A 17,890-nucleotide genomic window follows, 5' to 3' on the forward strand; every position below is an offset into this window, starting at 1 on the left:
ACCACCAGCGGGGTGACAGTGGCGGGGGGGGAACTCCCCTGTCCCCTGTTCAAAGTGCCTGGAAACCCCAGCTCTTTATTGCCCGTTCCCCCTCCCAGCTCCACAGCCCGGGGCCAACGCAGCCAAGGGCGCCTTCGGGCAGCGGCCGCCCCTCTGCGGGTCCGGCGCACAGAAGGTGCGGGGGGACGTCCCCGGTCCCCACCGGGGCACCCCCGGTGTCAGGGGGAGCCTCTGCGGGCCCCGGGCGGGCGCAGTCCCCTTGGCCTCGGCAGGGCCTGGCGCAGCTCCTGGCACCGCTGCTGCTCCGCGTCCGGCCTCCCAACCCCCCGCCCCGAGCACCCTCCTGCACCCAAAACTCCCGTCCCCTGCAGCAGCTGCACCGCCACCGCCCGCAGCTCTCGGGGGCTGCGGGGAGCTGCTCTGCGCCAGACGAGGAGGAAAAGGGAAGAGAAAGACCAAAACCCAAACTGCAGGGCTGACCACGAGTTAACTGCAGGGCTGCCCAGCACCGCACACAGTGCTCCAGGTGAAGCCGCGCCAGCGCTGAACACAGCGGGACAATCCCCTCCCTTGGCCGCCTGCTTCTACTGTCTTTGATGCCCGCCACGATGCGCTTGCCCTCTTGGTGCCAGGGGACACTGCTGGCTCCTCCTGAGCTGCTCACCACCCCCACACCCCTTTCTGCAGGGCTGCTCCCCAGACGCCCCCTCCCCATTCCCACTGCTGCCGCCGTTACTCCCTCCCTCCCACCTGCAGAACGCTGAGGAGAAATAACTGGACTCCAGACGATCCAATGTGAATCAACAGAAGCCGTTTATTAAGCACACATCATCATCTTTTATACCCTGTGTTGTAGCCGTACATGCCACTTGCTTATTTCTGATTAGCTCGTTACACTGTCCACGCGCTGTCCATGCAGTTCATTCACAGATCAGATTGGTTACAAGAATTCACATAGTAAATTGCTTAGTCATTAGCACAACATGTTTTCTACCTTCGCAGTTCCCGTTTTTCCCATGGAGTAATTCCATCTTCTACCACCTGTTTTGCCCTTAATCCAATCTCTCACAGTAGGGAGGCTGGCTCACATGGCCATTTTCTCTCAGACACATTCCTACAATACCCCCTTTTTCTTCTTGAGCCAGCCAGACCTTGTGCATGGCATTTTCTATCACGTCAGTCACTTTGCGGAGAACACACGAGGCTACCATAATCAATAATAATATAACCAACAATAGCATGAGCCCTTCTTTTAGGAAGTCTGATAACCATCCCGTTATACCCCATGAGCTTAACCAATCATCGAAACCGAAACCACTTTTAATTTGGACATGCTATCCTTCAGCTCCCGTAACTGCTTATGAATGGATGACGAGTGGTCAGAAAGGTTCATACAACACATACCTTCAAAATCTTCACACCCATGACCCTGAGCCAACAGCAAAAATCAATCATCACCCCTGTGGTGTCTCCACAAAAGTTCACTAGGGACGTGTTAAATGTTGGGTAAACTGAATTGAATCCTGCTGTATTAAAAGAAGCCGAAATACCAAGGGTTCTCAATTTTGTGCTCAGCTGCAACTTCCAATCACAAGGATAAGCCCGACACTAATTCCCAGGGGCATCTTCCAATATCAGTACCCTTGCCCTTCTTTCTGCGCTGTACATGACCGAACCTGTTGCTACAGTGACGCACTACCTGTTCCCACCAGTCCTCCAGAACCGACCAAACCTCTGGCAGTAGCACTGTGTAACAGCACTGTATGCCACACCTCGACCAATCCTTGTCAATGGCAGACTCCCCTATCTCCTGTCGCTCAGCCAGCTCGTGTTGAGGTGAACCTGACTCTGTACTCTATTGCAATAGCTAAACGAATTAAACCCGTCACCTTACTTAGTTCTTTATTAAAACACACAGCACACCGGATTAAAAACAGACAGCATACCCCGTCACTTTACCTAATTCCTTATTAAAATACACAGCACACTAGAATTAAAATACACAGCACACCGGATTTAAAACACACAGCACACCGGGCCGCAGCACGTGGTCTTTCAAACCACCACCAGCCTCAACAATCCTCACAAGGCACAAGGGTCTGTGGGTCACAGTTCCACACCTGGGGCACTGCACTTCTTCAGCCCTCACCGTCGTCGTTGGTATTGTGGGGTAACTCATTCGAATCCGTCTGCTCAAACCAGGGCTTTATCCACTTGGTGGTACCCATCTGGTTCCGGCATCTGTAACGACACAGGCGTATCCTCGACCCCAGGTTAATAGTCTACACGGTCCTTCCCACTTCCCCGTCACACTGTTTTTAACTGCTACCATGCCATTTTCCTGCCTAAAATCTCCCAGGTCTCTCTGCAGGCCTGCGCCGTGCCGCACGATTGGAGGTACAAGGCAGTGTTGAGGAAGGCGTAGGAAGTTCAGGACGTAAACGGCCTTGTTCAGTCGACCTACAGGACTCAGCCCGTGCTCTCCCCCTTTTTGTTTTTGAAGCAAATTTTTTAAAGACTGGTTCATGCGTTCCACTATGGCTTGAGCCGTCGGAGAATGTGGTGTGCCAGTCACACGTGTAATGCCCCACAGCTGTAGAAATACCTGTGTTGAACGGGCTACGTACCCTGGGCCATTATCAGTCTTTATCACACGCGGTACACCTAAGGCCGCAACTGCGGATCACAAATGCTTTTGTACATGTTTGCTAGATTCACCAGTCTGCGCAGTTGCCCAAATTGCAGTTGAATAACAGTCTACACTCAGGTGTATAAATTTCAGTTTTCCAAATTCTGACACATGGGTTACATCAGTCTGCCAGAACTCCAAAGGTCCATGCCCTCGGGGACTGACGCCTGGGTCGAAGTTAGGTATAAATGGTTGACAATCAGCACACGTTTGCACTATACCTCGGGCATCAGACTCCGAGATCCCGAATTGTCTGCGCAGCATTCGTGCAGATTGATGGAAGAATGTATGAGATGCCCGTGCAAACTTATCTGGAGGTGGCGTGGCCCATGCAGGAGCCACAAGTTTATCAGCTCGTCTATTGCCCTCAGCTAAACCTTCTGGGAGCCCCGAATGGCTGCGAATATGGGTGATGAAATAAGGATCGTGCCGTTCATTGAGTAGTAGCAACAATTCATGGAGCAGGGTGAACAGCTGCTCATCTCTGACCTCCTTCAGCAAAGCACGCTCCATTCGTTGAACGATTCCAACCACATATAAGGAGTCACATACGATATTAATACCTCCTTTTGTCCACCTGCGAAACACTTCTAGTACAGCACGTAATTCTAGCTTTTGTGTGGACCCTTTACAGTCCGTGATCACAATATCATGCCATTTATTGTCCATGTACCATGTTATTGCTGCTTTCTGTGTCTTCCCCCCGACATCTGTAAAGATTGTCAGCCCTCGGACAGGTCGTTGAGACAAAGCGGGAATTTCATCAATGTGTCCTACTTGTAACACACTAAAAAACTTGTGCGGAGGCAAGTGTACCTTAACTGTCCCAGCACAGTTCAAAAGTGCAATCTGTAACGCCATAGAGTGTCGTAAGGCCCACTGCAAGTATTCAGCTACTAAAGGAATTACCACATATTCAGGTTCCTGACCGGATATCTCAACGATCCTCTGACGCCCCTTAATCACAAGTTGCGCCAGCGCCTCTATCCTCGGCATAAGCGTACGTTTTGGTTGGAGAGACAAAAAAATCCACTCCAGAATTCGTAGCGGGTCCCTTTCCTGTACCCATTGCATTACTAAAGCGAAAGGACGTTCGTCATGATTTATAATTAATAAACCTATCGAATAATCAGGGTCCCATCGATGCACGTAGGCGTTGATGACCTTATCACGGACCATCTGCATCGCCTTCTGCGCGTCCAAAGATAACTGTCTAGGGGCATCAACGCCACCGCCTCCTCGCAACAAGCGCATGAGAGGTGCTAAGTCCTCATTCGTAAGGCCACACAACGTACGAACCCAGTTTAGATCTCCTAAGAGTTTCTGAACATCATTCAGCATCGAAATGTGTGTTCTAATCTCTAACTTCTGTGGCCTAACTGTAGTTTTAGATATTTCCCATCCTAAATATTTCCAGGGTGGTTCTTTTTGAACTTTTTCTGGTGCAATTTGTAACCCTGCTTTCCCTAGTACCTGCTGCAGCTCCTCAATAGCCTTGTCACACTCTAATTGCTGTCCAGCTATCAAGATGTCATCCATATAATGATAAATTATCCACTCAGGGTGTTTTTTTCGCACTGGTGCCAAAGCCCATGCTACGTACATCTGGCACAAGGCGGGTGAATTTTTCATTCCTTGTGGCAACACTACCCAATGATACCTGCACATAGGCCCGTTCTTATTTGTTGTGGGCACGGAAAAAGCAAATTTCGGATAGTCATCGGGGTGCAAGGATATTGTGAAAAAGCAGTCCTTCAGATCTATTATCAGAACCTCCCACCCTTTAGGGATCATGATAGGGGATGGCAAACCTGGCTGTAAAGCACCCATGTCCTCCATAGCCTCATTGATTTTTCGTAAATCGTGCAGTAACCGCCATTTGCCACTCTTTTTTGGGATGGTAAAAATAGGTATATTCCAGGGGCTGGTTGTTGGTTCTATATGCCCCTTCTCTAACTGTTCCTGTACTAATTGGTTAACGTGGGCGATTTTTTCCGAATTGAGCGGCCATTGGTCCACCCACACCGGGTCATTCGTTTTCCACTTCAATTTCAAAATAGGTCGCCCTTCCCCAATGGCCGCCCCGGAAAATCCGTCCCCCCAGTCGTTAAATGAGTGCCCAGTTGACTTAAAGCATCCCGGTGCTACTGTCACATACGGTCGAATTGAGCAAACTCCACCATCAGGCATTTGGCATTGAATCACCTCTTTGCTTATTTTTGTCATCTGAGTTCCTCTGACCCCCATTATGGATATAGCTGGGTGTTCTAGGGGCCAAGAGGGTGGCCAACACTCTTGACTGATAACAGTCACATCAGCGCCGGTGTCTACGAGCCTATCAAGCACACGTTTTTGACCCCCTGGTGCTCTTAGGGCAACTCGCTGCAAGGGCTTTGTTTTACTGATTTCAAGGGCTAAATATATATCTGCATTACCTGTTGAGCCAAAACCTTTATTCCCCCGTATCTGATTTCCAGCCGTCGGAACGGCAGCCTTAAATGGCACTAGTTGTCCAATGCGAGTACCCGCTGGGATATGCGCAGGTGGAGTGGGTGTCCATACCATCATTTTAATTGGACCCGTATAATCAGCATCTATTACCCCAGGTAACACAAACAAACCCCGTCTGGTAATGGAAGATCGTCCCAATAATAGTGCACTCAGTCCATACCCCAGTGGCCCTTTCACATCAGTAGGAATGCACTGCACTTGGGAGTCTGTAAGGGTAACCTCCTTTATTGTTGCCACGTCCACTCCGGCGCTTCCTGTGGTTGCAGAGCCTGCACTACCCAAGCACCCTGACCCTGAGGCCTGTTTTGTGTCATCGCGCTCGGGCCCCCTGCGCTCATCAGCCCATTTCCCAATGGTATGCCATTCTTACGAAATTTTGAGCGGCATTCAGATGCTCTATGTCCAAATTTCTGACACCAACTACATGTGCCTGTAAATCCTCCCGTTCCTCCGCTCCTAACAGGCGTCATATCTGTCTCTGCCCTCTGCTTTCCTGCTCTACACTGTATCTTCAGATGACCAACCTTCCCACACTTAAAGCATTTCGGTCCCAAATTACGATTATTAATCAAGGGCTTGACAGCTGCAGCGAAAGCGGAGGCCAAAAATCCTGCCTGTTCTTCAGGTGTTCCTACCCTAGAGCATGCCTCTATCATGTCGGTAATGGTGGCGTGTCGAGGCAAAGCTTGCAAAATACGCTTACAGGCTGAATTAGCGTTCTCTACAGCCAATGAATGAAAAACCGCCTCTTTGGCTGCCACTGGCAGTTCTCCCCGGTCTAACGCATTCCTTAGTCTATCAAGAAACTGCATATATCCCTCGCTGGGGCCCTGTTTTATCGTCGTATATGGGGGAGTGACCTTGCCATCCTCTGGCAACGTCCTCAGTGCTTCGCGCGCCAACTCTGCAGACTGTTGTAAGATCGCGACATCTAGCCGCGCTTGTCGCTGAGCATCAGCGAAAGGACCTGTTCCTGATAACATCTCCATAGTCGCCAACTGTAACGGATCCCCCTCTGCTCTACTCAAATTTGCTACAACTGCACGTTGTACACCATCCTCCCACCTTGATCTCCACATTAGTTCTTGCATTGGTGTGAGGATAAGGGACATCAGTGTCCGGCTATCAAAAGGAGTCATAATATTAGTAGTGAAAATATTGTTAAGAAATGACTGAGTGTAGGGAGAATTAAGACCAAAGTCATGCACCAATTTTCTCGCTTCCTTTACGATTGGCCAAGGAAGACCCTCCCACCTACTGGGATTCTTTCGACCTCCCGTAGCTCCCCCCAGTATCACCGGAAATGCTGTTGGTAACATTACACCCTCTATCAAGGCATTTTGAATAATTCCTTTCCAATGCAATCGCGGATCTGGCGGCTCCCCTGAGCCCGTGGTCACACCCCCCAACTCTCCTCCCGCGTTCCCGTTATGGCCACCCCAATGCCCTCGCGTATTCGGCAGCTCCCCCGAGCCCGCGGTTGCACTCCCCAACTCTCCTCCCACGCTCCCGTTACCGCCAGCCCAAGCCCCCCGCTTTCACCCCTCAGTCGCCGTTGGGAGGGGGCAGAGCACAGGGAGCCCCAACATTCCATCCTGGAGACGCCAAAGAGTCCTTAGCAGCGGAGAGAGCAAGGGGACCCACCATGGCGCTGCCACCTCGGTGGCTCCCACTGCGTGGCCCCCGCGCCCCCCCAATTTTGTGTTCCTGCAAACCTTCTACCCCCAAGGCAGGGAATGACCCCGACCCACAGCCCGGGGACGCTCTTGGGGCCAAGAGCGCAGGAGGTGACCATGGCTCCTGTCCCTCTTCCAGGCGCAGCCACCCTGTTCCCATCGACCGGGCAGCAGCTGCTCTTCCCCACGGCCTGGGCACCCCCAGTGGGGGCGGCCCCACAGGTCCCACCACCAGGTATGGCACCCCTGTCCCCTCTGCCACCCTGACACCATTGGTGTTCAAGAACCCTGGGCACCTTCAGCCTCCCCCTCCCCTCTCCACGGTCACCTTCACCATCCCACCTCCCCTGTTCCCCCCCCCGGCAGTTCTGGCACGGGGGCTCAGCAAGCCCGGCTGAGTGTCCCTGCCCTCGCCTGCCCAGTGAATCCCAGTTCCTGAGAATTTCCACAATACTTGGGGCCACCCCTCGGGGACGAGAGCCCAGGAGGTGACCGCCGGCCATGGCTCCTGTCTCTCTTCCAGGCGCAGCCACCCTGTTCCCAACCCCCGGGCAGCAGCAGCCATTCCCTGCAGCCTGGGCACCCCCACTGGGGGTGGCCCCACAGGCCCCACCACCAGGTATGGCACCCCTGTCCCCTCTGCCACCCTGACACCATCAGCACCCTGATGGCCATGGGGGGTGGCTCGGCGGGTGCCCCGGAGGGTGCCCCCGGCCCAGCACGGCTCCTACCTACCCACACAGGGCTGCACAGGACCCCATGCGGCTGCTGCTTCGACCCAAGGTTCTTCCATATCGAGTGGACCACCACCAACGGGCCAGCACCGGCCACCGCCACGCTTGGACATGGCGCCACTGCTCCGCCAGGCGCTGCCCTGTGGGGCCCCGGGGGCTGCGGGACCCTCCAGGCCTGGGCAGCCCCTGGCACCCCCCAGGGACAACACCCACCGCCCCAACTGACGCAGCACCCAGCCTACGGCCACCAGGGCACAGCGGTGCCCGCAGCCCCCACGCTGCTGCTCACCTCCATCCCCGGACGCCAGCACCTCAAGGGACAGCCTGCAGGCACCAACAGCTCCGGCAAGGCCAACCCCACGGGGGCACCCCCTGCCAGCCACGTCCCCACGGGCACTCGTGTCCCCCCCAGACCCGCTGCTGCCCCCCACAAAGAAGCTCCTGGCGACCCGGATACCAACATTGACGTGACCAAGGAGATGCTCCTCCAAGAGCCCCTCAGGCTCTTTCGTTCCTCCCCGAACGCAGTGGAGGATGTCCAGGATCCTGACACCAGTGTCCCCATGCCCGGGGACCCCGGTGGCACTGGCAGAGAGGGGAGAGTGGTGGCCCCAGCACCCACCCAGCTGCCAACCTCCACCCCTGCCTCTGAGAACGCAGAGGAATGGTCTTCAGAGACCAACAGGTCCAGCAGGGCCTCCTCCGCGCAGACACCCCTGGGCAGCGACATCTCCTGGAGCACCATCAGCTCCCCAAAGAGCAACATCTCCTCTGAGAGTGACATCTCCCCAGAGCGTGACATCTCCCCAAAGAGTAACATCTTCTCTGCGTTCAACACCTCACCAGAGAGCAACATCTCATCAAAAAGTGACGCCTCCTCAGGGCATGACATCTCCCCAGAGAGCAACATCTTCTCTGCGTTCAACAGCTCGCCAAAGAGCAACATCTCCTCAAAAAGCGACATCTCAGAGCATGACATCTCCCCAGCGTTCAACATCTCCCCAAAGAGCAACATCTGCTCAGAGCGTGACATCTCCCCAGAGCACGACATCTTCTCTGCATTCAACATCTCCCCAGGGAGCGACATCTCCTCTGAGAGCGACATCTCCCCAAAGAGCAACATCTTCTCAGCGTTCAACATCTCGCCAAAGAGCAACATCTCATCAAAAAGTGACACCTCCTCAGGGCGTGACATCTCCCCAGAGAGCAACATCTTCTCTGTGTTCAACATCTCCCCAAAGAGCAACATCTACTCTGCGAGCGACATCTCCGCAAAAAGTGACATCTTCTCAGCGTTCGACAACTCTCCAAAGAGCAACATCTGCTCAGATTGTGACATCTGCCCAGAGAGCAACTTCTCCCCAAAGAGCAACATCTCCCCAGAGCGCGACATCTCTTCAAAGAGCAACATCTCCCCAGAATGCAACTTCTTCCCAAAGATCCACATCTCCCCAGAGCGCAACTTCTCCCTAAAGAGTGGCATCTCCTCAGAGCACAACATCATCTCCCCAAAGAGTGACACTTCCTGCAGCAGAGACACCTCTTGGGAGAGTGACGTCCCCACCAGCCCCTCTGCTGTCCCCCACAGCCAAGCCCTTGGGGATGCGGCCGGCCACCTTGCAGTGCCCCACGAGGTGCCCCTCGAGGAGGCCCTGAGGCTCTTTGACTGCAACCCCAGCGGCACTGGCACACCTGCCCCGCATTGCCACGTCGCCTCACTCTCGCTGCCCGAGGAGCTGCTGACGCCCGACTACAGCATGGAGGAGACCATGGAGGCTGTCAGCATCCTGGAAGAATTCCTCTCCAGGACAGAGTCCCAGGAGCTGTGCGGGGACATGGGGATGGAGCTGCTGACGGCCCAGCCCATGGCGGCAGAGAAGCTGGGGATGAAGCGGGGGACGAACTCCCCGTCGCCACCACCCAGCAAGCGCAGGGCTCTGGCAGGCAGCCCAGGGTTGGCAGGGGGGAAGAGACACCCCCAGTGAGGAGATGGAAATGATGAGGGGCAGAGAGGGGGTGCATTTAGGGGGTGGGGGGCAGATTTAAGGGAGGGGACTGTATCTGGGGGGGGTAGTGTGTTTGGGGGGGGTGGGGAGAGGGACATGTTTAGGGGAGGGGGGGTTAGAGTAGCTTTGATAGGGTCTTTTCTCTCCTGGTCTTCCTTTAAAAGTTGTAGCGGGCAGTGTATGTGGGGGGAGGGATGTGTTTAGGGGAGGGGGGCACGTTTGAGGGAGGGGGGGTTAGAGTAGCTTCGATAGGACCTTTTCTCCTGTGTTTTTCCATTAAAAGTTGTTTCTCCAGTCCCGCTCTCTGCCTGTCTGGGAGGGGAGGGAGCGCGGGGGACAGCGGGAATCAGCCCCCACCAGGTGCCAAAGCCCCGCTGAAAGGGTATTTTCATTCATACCTGTCCCTTGTTTAACTTGGACATTCAAGCAGATGAACTTTTTCTGAAATTACTTCTCCCTGTATACACATCACACTTTCCTGCAATCAGCCTTTCCTTTTCTCCTGACTTGGCCTTTCCCAGCGAGTTCTTGGCTAGTGGTTTTCTTCAAAGCTGCTTTAGTGCTGCTGAAGGATGTTGAAGCGACAGCTCTGGAGATCCAAGCACTGTACTCGCCCATGAAAGCCTTCGAGCTCAGGCAGCCGCAACGCAGGATTCACAGCTCCTCGCTCCCCTGGACACCCTTCCAACCTGGCTATGAGGCGATTCCATGACTATGGAGCTAGAGAGGCTGCAACCAGGGTCCCAAACACATGGGGAAGATGTGGCAGCTAGAGGGGAGGAAGCTGAGGTCAGCAGATGCCATCTCACACCAAGCACCCCACACTTGTCACATCACTCTGTCTTTCAGACTGAACTCCCACCCACACACCAAACACAAGCACAGGCCTTGCACTCCGGCCACTCTCATGAGCACCAGCCCTTGCTCGCTGCATTAGCAGCACAGCCTCCTTCATACACCCACCAGGAACGTGTGGCAGCACCAAACACCTGCAGTGAGTTTTGTGCTGGCTACAGCCCATGCCAGAGAACGACCCCAGCCCCCAGAGGGAACGTGACTTGGTCCCATGGCTCCTCCATCCATCCTGCAGCCTGCCCACAGCAGGAAGAAGGCACAACAGCCTGCACCAAAGGAGGAGAAAAAAACCACTTCTTCCCATGGGCCACCAGCAGCCGAAACACAAAGCCCTCTCACACCTCTGCTGGGCTGAGCTTGAAAACGCTTCCAAAGGGTAAGGTGGAAAACCCTGTTGCCAGAGCAGACACAACAGAATTCTGCCCACGGGACAGCTTCAAGCAGATTTACACCTCTGTGCAATGGGAGACGGCTGAGCCCTGAGCAACCAGGCCTTGCATTTACTGCTTCAAAAAACCCCACATTAAAAAAGCCCACACCAAGCGCCCTGCATCTCTGCAGAGAGCTCCACCTTCTCCAGCTGACAGCCAGCAGGAGGCAGAAGAGCCAAAGCCCCAAAGCACAGAACCCCTCAGAGGTCACCAGATGGGGGCCTCTAGGGGGGTTGTTCTGTCCCTCGAGCCAGGATGAGCCCTGCTCCCCCGGCACAGCAGCTGCTGCTCATCCCGAACGCCTCACAGGCCAGCACCCAGGAGGTGCCCCAAAACACAGGCCCTCAGGAGCCACAACACGGGACGACACCTCTCCCCGGTGCAAGGCCCACACACCGGCCGCCCCGCGCCGCCCCTCCCCACACGGACAGCCCCTCCCCCGGGGGTCCTGCCCCCACGGCCAGGCCCTTCCTGAGGGCCGCCCCCAGCCCACAGGCCCTGCTCCCCCGCAGAGCGCTCAGAGCCTCCCACAGCCGGACGGACACTGACCTCAGCGGCGCTGCGACCCCTCACACAGCCCGCCCGGCCGCCGCCCCCGGCCCGGCCACACACAAACCCCGGCCCCGCCGCCGCTCTGAGGCGGCCTGGCCGCCGCCGGGCCTTTTCTACCCGCCCCGCGCACGCGCCCCCGTCACGTGGCCCGCCCGGCCCCTGCCCTCATCCCCGCGTGCGGCAGCATGGCGGCGGCGGCCCCCGCTGAGTGCGGGCCCACGACGGCCCCGGCCCCGGCCCCGCCCCGCCGGCCCCCCGGTACGTGCCCGGGCCCCCTCCTAACCCCCCTCGGTACGTGCCCGGGCCCCCCCCCAACCCCCACAGTACATGCGCAGACCTCCCCATAACCCCCCGGGTACAGGTATGGCCCTTCCATAACCCCCCTGGTAGGGGCCAGGGCCCTCCATAACCCCCCCACTACGTGTACGGCCCCCCCATAACCCCCTCCCGGTACATGCCAAGCCTCTGCACTGCCCCCCCAGTACATGCCCGGCCCCGCTGTCCCCCCAGCAGCCCCCTGTCCCCCATGGCCCTGTCACACCGCTCCCCCCATGGCTGGGGTGACAGGGGTGTGATGTTTCTGTAGGTTCCTCGCCTCCAAGGAGCAGTTCCGTGCCTACCTGCGGGCCCGGGCCGAGCCCAGCGGCGGGGACGAGGAGGAGGAGGAGGTCGAGGAGGAGGAGGAGGAAGAGAAGGTCAAGGAGGAGGAGGAGGTCGGCAGCTGCCAGAGGGAGCCCCCCACCAAACGGGTGAAGTCAGAGGACCTCGGTCAGGACGGGGAAAGCCGAGAGGATGGTGGAGCAGCAGAAAAGGAGCCCGTGGAGCGGAAGCGGGCCCGGGGGCAGAAGAAGAGCAGGCCGTGTATGAAGCCCAAGCGCTACGAGCAGAGCAGGCTGTGCCCGTGGGTAACGCAGGTAGGGTGCGGGGGCCCTGCTCTGCGCTGCTCTGGGGTTGGGGATTTGGGACCCCGGTGAGCCCTCCAGGGCTGTATTGATTTGGAAGTCTAGGGAAGCACACTGAAGAGAGAGATGCACCAGGGCAGGCTCCCAGCAGGGAGCGCGTAGCAGGGGGCTGCGCCGGCAAAACCAGCTCCGTTGGCTGCCTGGGAGAGGGTGAAGCAGGATGAGCTGAGCGGGACAAGTAAAGCGTCAGCTTCCCTGAAGCGCTAGTGCTAAAATGTCCCCTCAAGTGGGTACGTCACCGCCCTTCTGCGGCACGTTACAGCAGTCGGCTTCCTGCCGGCTTCCTGGGAGCGTTTCGTGGGGCACCCAACATCACCCGGGGAGCGACGGGTGCTTGGAGCAGTTCTGGCCCCTCTCCGCGTTCATCCTTTAGCCAGTCTTGCATCCCTCTAGATCTGTAACTGCTTTGAGTTTCCTCCAAGCCGAGCACTGAGAACAAACGGAGCGGTTCCAGTTTCTGGTTCTTTTCTCCAAGTGATACATTCTCTTGGAATAGTTGGGGCTCTCAAAGAAAAACCAGTGATTTCCTGGGTTTCCCACTGACATTTAGCCAAGGCAAGTGCTACAATTGCTACCTGGAATATCCTTCTGTTTAACCACTGCTGCTTCAGCTCTCCTAACGTGCTCCTCCATCCTTCTTGTTTTCTAGCTGGAAATCCAAGGCAAGCTCTACTTGGCTCCGCTGACCATGGTAGGTGGATAATTCTCTCCTTTTGTCCAAATTTGCCATTGCCACATCTGGAACAGAGCAAATCTCCTGACAAACCATCTCTCTGCTGTCTCTTTCAGGGCGGTAACCTCCCTTTCCGAAGGCTATGCGAGCGCTTTGGGGCAGACGTCACCCGTGGAGAGACGGCTGCGTGCACAAACCTGCTTCAGGGCCAGTCCTCCCAGTGGGCTCTCCTCAAACGGCATCACGCCGAAGGTAATTTTTGGGGTGCGGGTGGGTGCTGTCATCTTGAGAACCAAAGAAATGATAACTCGCTTCTGAGGAGAAAAGCTGCTGCTTGAATTCATGCAACCTGTCCCCCTCTGGTAGCCGGAGGGAGCGTTTCCAGACACGATGACCAAATGTGGCTCTGCACAGGCACGGCGAGAGGTGGGGAGGAGCTTTTCAGTGGCTCCTGCTGACTCTCGGCATGGCATTGCCAGGGGTGAGGCTGGTCTTCAGGTCACCAAACTTCAGAACCCGTTTTGGCACCGATTCTGGGTGACTGCCCAGCAAGAGGGGCATTGTCCTTATCGGGAGGCTGCGTCCCTCCAGTGCTGGGGTTCAGGGTTAAAGCAACCAGGTCTGTTAGCAACCGGATCATTTTAAATCCTTGTTGGGATCCGGTGCCATGAAACCAATTAAACCTTGCAGTGGATATGGGAAGTTGTTACGTGAAACGGGGCCAAGCGGTTTTGGCAGAAGATAAACCCCCTTGCGTTCTAACACTCCTCACTGAGGTGGGAGGCCAGGTGCGGCTAGGTTTAAATTCTGAGTGATGCCCAATTCAGCACTATCAGTCCAATCGCGTTTAATATGTATTAAACTGTTACGATTTGGATACACTAATAGTGGGCTGCAACTTCAGTCTAGTCGTGCTCCTGAACTAGCACGGCTTCTCTCAAGTTTTGGTCGCGTTCAGTGAGACACCGAAACGACCAGCTACTGAAACCGTGCAGTTTATTTAAACAACAGATATACAGGTTCTTTAGGATTGCCGGTGATAAATACACTGTCTGCAAAGCACGTGCAAACAAAGATATTGTTAAGTATACAAAACGCGCGACAAAATTATAAATGATACAGCCTGGCTATAAATGTAGGGTAGAGATTCTCTAGAGAAATTTCTAAGTCCCCGAGAAAGCGCTCGGTGTAATTGAAGTCTTACTCAAAGGCGTCCCTATGAGGGGGAAGAAAGGCTCAGCCCGTCGACTGATCCCGGAAATCAGCGGTGGAATTCTTCGCGATGGTGTCTTCCCTGGCATCCCCTCTCTCTTGGGCTATTTTTATACTATTTTTTTATCTTCAAAGTGGAGTTTGAGTGACTTTAGTCATACGTACTTTTATTATGATTAATGTATTCAAGGAGGAGTGTTCACCCCTCGGGGGCGGATAGCCTCCGGGATGGAGGTGTGTTCTGGTACATTGTGGTGAGCAAAGTTCGCACAAAGGACAGCATTTCATCAACATTTGAGGAAATGTTGGCTTGGGTAGCGTGTAGGCCGCTTATCAGTTCCGTAGTACCATCTCGTCCCCATATCTGCTATTCGTCACAAGGGAAGGCCACGGAACAAGCGCGTACTCGAAAGGCACCTTCTGGGGCACTGCAAGGTGTCTGTCCTTGTCCCCGAGGGCTTGGCTGTGGGGGACAGCAGAGGTGCTGCTGGGGACATCTTTCTCCCAGGAGATGTCACTCTCGCAGGGGTTGTCGCTGCTCCAGAAGGTGTCACTCTTTAGGGAGATGATGTTGCGGTCTGAGCTGTTGTCTTCTGAGGAGATGTCGCTTTTTGGGGAGAAATTGTGCTCTGGGGAGGTGTCGCTCTTGGAGGAGATGTTGCGCTCTGCAGAGATGTCGCGCCCCAAGGAGGTGTCACTCTTTGGAGAGATGTCGTGCCCTGAGATGTCACTCTCAAAGGAGATGTTGCTCTTTGGGGAGGTGTTGAACGCAGAGAAGATGTTGCTCTGAATCTCTAGGGGATGAGGAGACACCTCTGTGTCAGGAGCCCTTCTCCTTCTGGCAGATTTCATCTCCCCAGACAGCATGTGGGAAGCCCCTGGTGCTGCGAGGAGCAGGGCTGGGCAGTTCCTGCAGTTTGTGGGAGATGGGAACTTCTTGTCGGCAGCGCTCGGGGGGCCATCGAGGAAAGATGCCCTGCGAGACCTGGTGGTTGTGAGCAGAGAAGGACTCGTGGGAGACGGGAAGGTCTCGGCTGCAGACATCATGAAATGGTTGAGTTTCAAATTGTCAGAAAAAGGGTGGGCAGAGTTGCTCCCCTGGATTTTGGGAGGTGAATGCCCCATTAGGAAGGTTGCTGGTGATCCCAAAGTGGGAGGTGCTGTTGAGTGTGTTGAGGGCCAGGAGGCCTTGCAGAAGGCTCTAGATGGCTTGGAGCGTTGGGCAATCCTGAGGGGCGTGAAATTGAAGCAGTCCAAGTGCCGCGTTCTGCAGGTGGGAGGGAGGGAGTAACGGCGGCAGCAGTGGGAATGGGGAGGGGGCGTCTGGGGAGCAGCCCTGCAGAAAGGGGTGTGGGGGTGGTGAGCAGCTCAGGAGGAGCCAGCAGTGTCCCCTGGCACCAAGAGGGCAAACGCATCGTGGGGGGCATCAAAGACAGTAGAAGCAGGCGGCCAAGGGAGGGGATTGTCCCGCTGTGTTCAGCGCTGGCGCGGCTTCACCTGGAGCACTGTGTGCGGTGCTGGGCCCCACCATTGGAGAAGGGTGGGAAGGTCCTCGGATGGTGCAGAGGAGGGCAAGCACGGTGGTGACAGGGCTGGAAGGCATGTCCTCTGAGGAGCGTCTGAGCGCTGGGGGTTGGTCTCGTCTGGAGAGCAGGAGGCTGAGGGGCGAGCTCGTGGCTCTGTGCAGCTTCCTGAGGAGGGGACGTGGAGAGGGAGGTGCTGAGCTCTTCTCCTGGGCATCCAGGGACAGGATGCGTGGAAGTGGCTCAAAGCCGCGCCAGGGGAGGTTCAGCCTGGGCATTAGGAAGCGTTTTTTCACCAAGAGGGCGGTCAAACCCTGGAAGAGGCGTCCTCGAGAGGTGGTTGATGCCCCAAGTCTCTCTGTGCCCAAGAGGCCCTTGGAGAATGCCCTTAAGAACACGCTTTAACTCGAGGTCAGCCCTGCAGTTTGGGTTCTGGTCTTTCTCTTCCCTTTTCCTCCTTGTCTGGCGCAGAGCAGCTCCCCGCGGCCCCCGAGAGCTGCGGGCGGTGGCGGTGCAGCTGCTGCAGGGGACGAGAGTTTTGGGTGCAGGAGGGTGCTCGGGGCGGGGGGTTGGGAGGCCGGACGCGGAGCAGCAGCGGTGCCAGGAGCTGTGCTGGGCCCTGCCGAGGCCAAGGGGACTGCGCCCGCCCGGGGCCCGCAGCGGCTCCCCCCGCCCTGGGGGCGTCCCTGGGGCTGCCCTGGGGCAGGGGCTCAGCCCCCGATGTTGGGGGTGCCCCGACGGGGACCGGGGACCTCCCCCCGCACCTTCTGCGTGCCCTACCCGCAGAGGGGCGGCCGCTGCCCGAAGGCGCCCTTGGCTGCGTTGGCCCCGGGCTGTGGAGCTGGGAGGGGGAACGGGCAATAAAGAGCTGGGGTTTCCAGGCACTTTTGGCCCCTGCCGTGATTTCTTTGTTTATTTCTTTCCTTATTTCCCCCCGGGCTGGTGTCGGGGCTGCCCAAGGCGCAGGCAGAGAAGGGGAGGAGGGTCCCTGCCTGGCCGGCAGCTCCCCCCTGGCCGTTGTGGGGGTGATTTGGGGTGATTGGGCAGCGCAGGGAGGCAAAGCCGGGCTGCGGAGCTGCGGACGGGGGTGATTGTCCCGAGGCTTTGGGGGCTTTGCCCCGAGGCCTGTCCCCGCGGGAGGGGATGCTGGCCGGGGTCCAGCCGAAGGCCTGGCAGCCCTTGTGGTCGTGTGTTTCCGTCCCCTCCCGCTCCCCAAGGTCTGTCCTTGTCCCGGGGGCTCCGTGCTGCTTTCTGCGTGGGGCCGTGTCCGTGGGTCCGGCGGGGACCCGTCTGTCCTGGCTGCCCCTTGGGAAGGGGTCAGGGGAGTCCCCCTCCGCCACTGCCACCCCACTGGCGGTCACTCGGCCCTGGGGGCAGCTTGGTGCCCTTCGGGGTCCCGTGTGGGGCTGTGGCACCTGGTGGGGGCCGATTCCCGCTGTCCCCCGCGCTCCCTCCCCTCCCAGACAGGCACGGAGCAGGACTGGAGAAACAACTTTTAATGGAAGAACACGAGAGAAAAGGTCCTATCGAAGCTACTCTAACCCCCCGTCCCCTAAACTCAGCCCCCCATCTCTCAAAATACACTACCCCTTCTTTAAATATACCTGCCTCCCCTAAACACACCCACCTCCCCAAACACACTGCCCGCTACAACTTTTAATGGAAAAACAGGAGAGAAAAGGCCCTATCGAAGCTACTCTAACCCCCCCTCCCCTAAACATGTCCCTCTCCGCACCCCCCCCAAACACACCACCCCCCCAGATACAGTCCTCTCCCTTAAATCTGCCCCCCCACCCCCCTCCCCTAAATACAACCCTCCCCCCACTCCCCAAATGCACCCCCCCCCGCGCCCCTTCATCTGCGTCTCCTCGCTGGGGGGCGTCTCTTCCTCCCCACCACCCCCGGCCTGTCTGCCAGAGCCCTGCGCTTCCTGGGTGGCAGCAATGGGGAGCTCGTCCCCTGCTTTGTTCCCCGCTTCGTCTCCCGCTTCTCCGCCATGGCAGGCTGGGCTGGCGGCAGCTCCATCCCCGTGTCCCCACACGGCTCCTGGGACGTCGTCCTGGAGA

General features: G+C 56.8%; 2 protein-coding genes across 4 annotated transcripts in view; one reads left to right on the forward strand and one right to left on the reverse strand.

Moving 5' to 3' along the window:
• Positions 1-11,573, reverse strand: part of LOC134526054 (endogenous retrovirus group 3 member 1 Env polyprotein-like) — a 39,871-nt gene extending 28,298 nt beyond the window's left edge. For 2 of the 3 annotated variants that reach the window (XM_063357513.1, XM_063357512.1), the window contains exons 1-2: positions 11,452-11,573; positions 10,015-10,385 (exon numbers count right to left, since the gene is read on the reverse strand). The gene's annotated coding sequence lies outside the window, so the exon portion shown is untranslated. Of the gene's footprint in view, positions 1-803; positions 2,242-10,014; positions 10,386-11,451 lie in introns of those variants that run through there. The other variant, XR_010073888.1, reaches the window with a different exon arrangement.
• Positions 11,574-12,158: 585 nt separating this feature from the next.
• LOC134526057 (tRNA-dihydrouridine(47) synthase [NAD(P)(+)]-like) overlaps positions 12,159-17,890 on the forward strand; it is a 32,681-nt gene continuing 26,949 nt past the window's right edge. The window contains exons 1-3 of the mRNA XM_063357518.1: positions 12,159-12,368; positions 13,066-13,107; positions 13,206-13,341. Coding sequence (XP_063213588.1) covers positions 12,318-12,368; positions 13,066-13,107; positions 13,206-13,341 — 229 coding nt within the window. The 5' untranslated portion in view covers positions 12,159-12,317. The remainder of the gene's footprint in view (positions 12,369-13,065; positions 13,108-13,205; positions 13,342-17,890) is intronic.

This window comes from Chroicocephalus ridibundus, chromosome 21 (genome assembly GCF_963924245.1).
Source record: "Chroicocephalus ridibundus chromosome 21, bChrRid1.1, whole genome shotgun sequence".
NCBI classification, from domain to species: domain Eukaryota; kingdom Metazoa; phylum Chordata; class Aves; order Charadriiformes; family Laridae; genus Chroicocephalus; species Chroicocephalus ridibundus.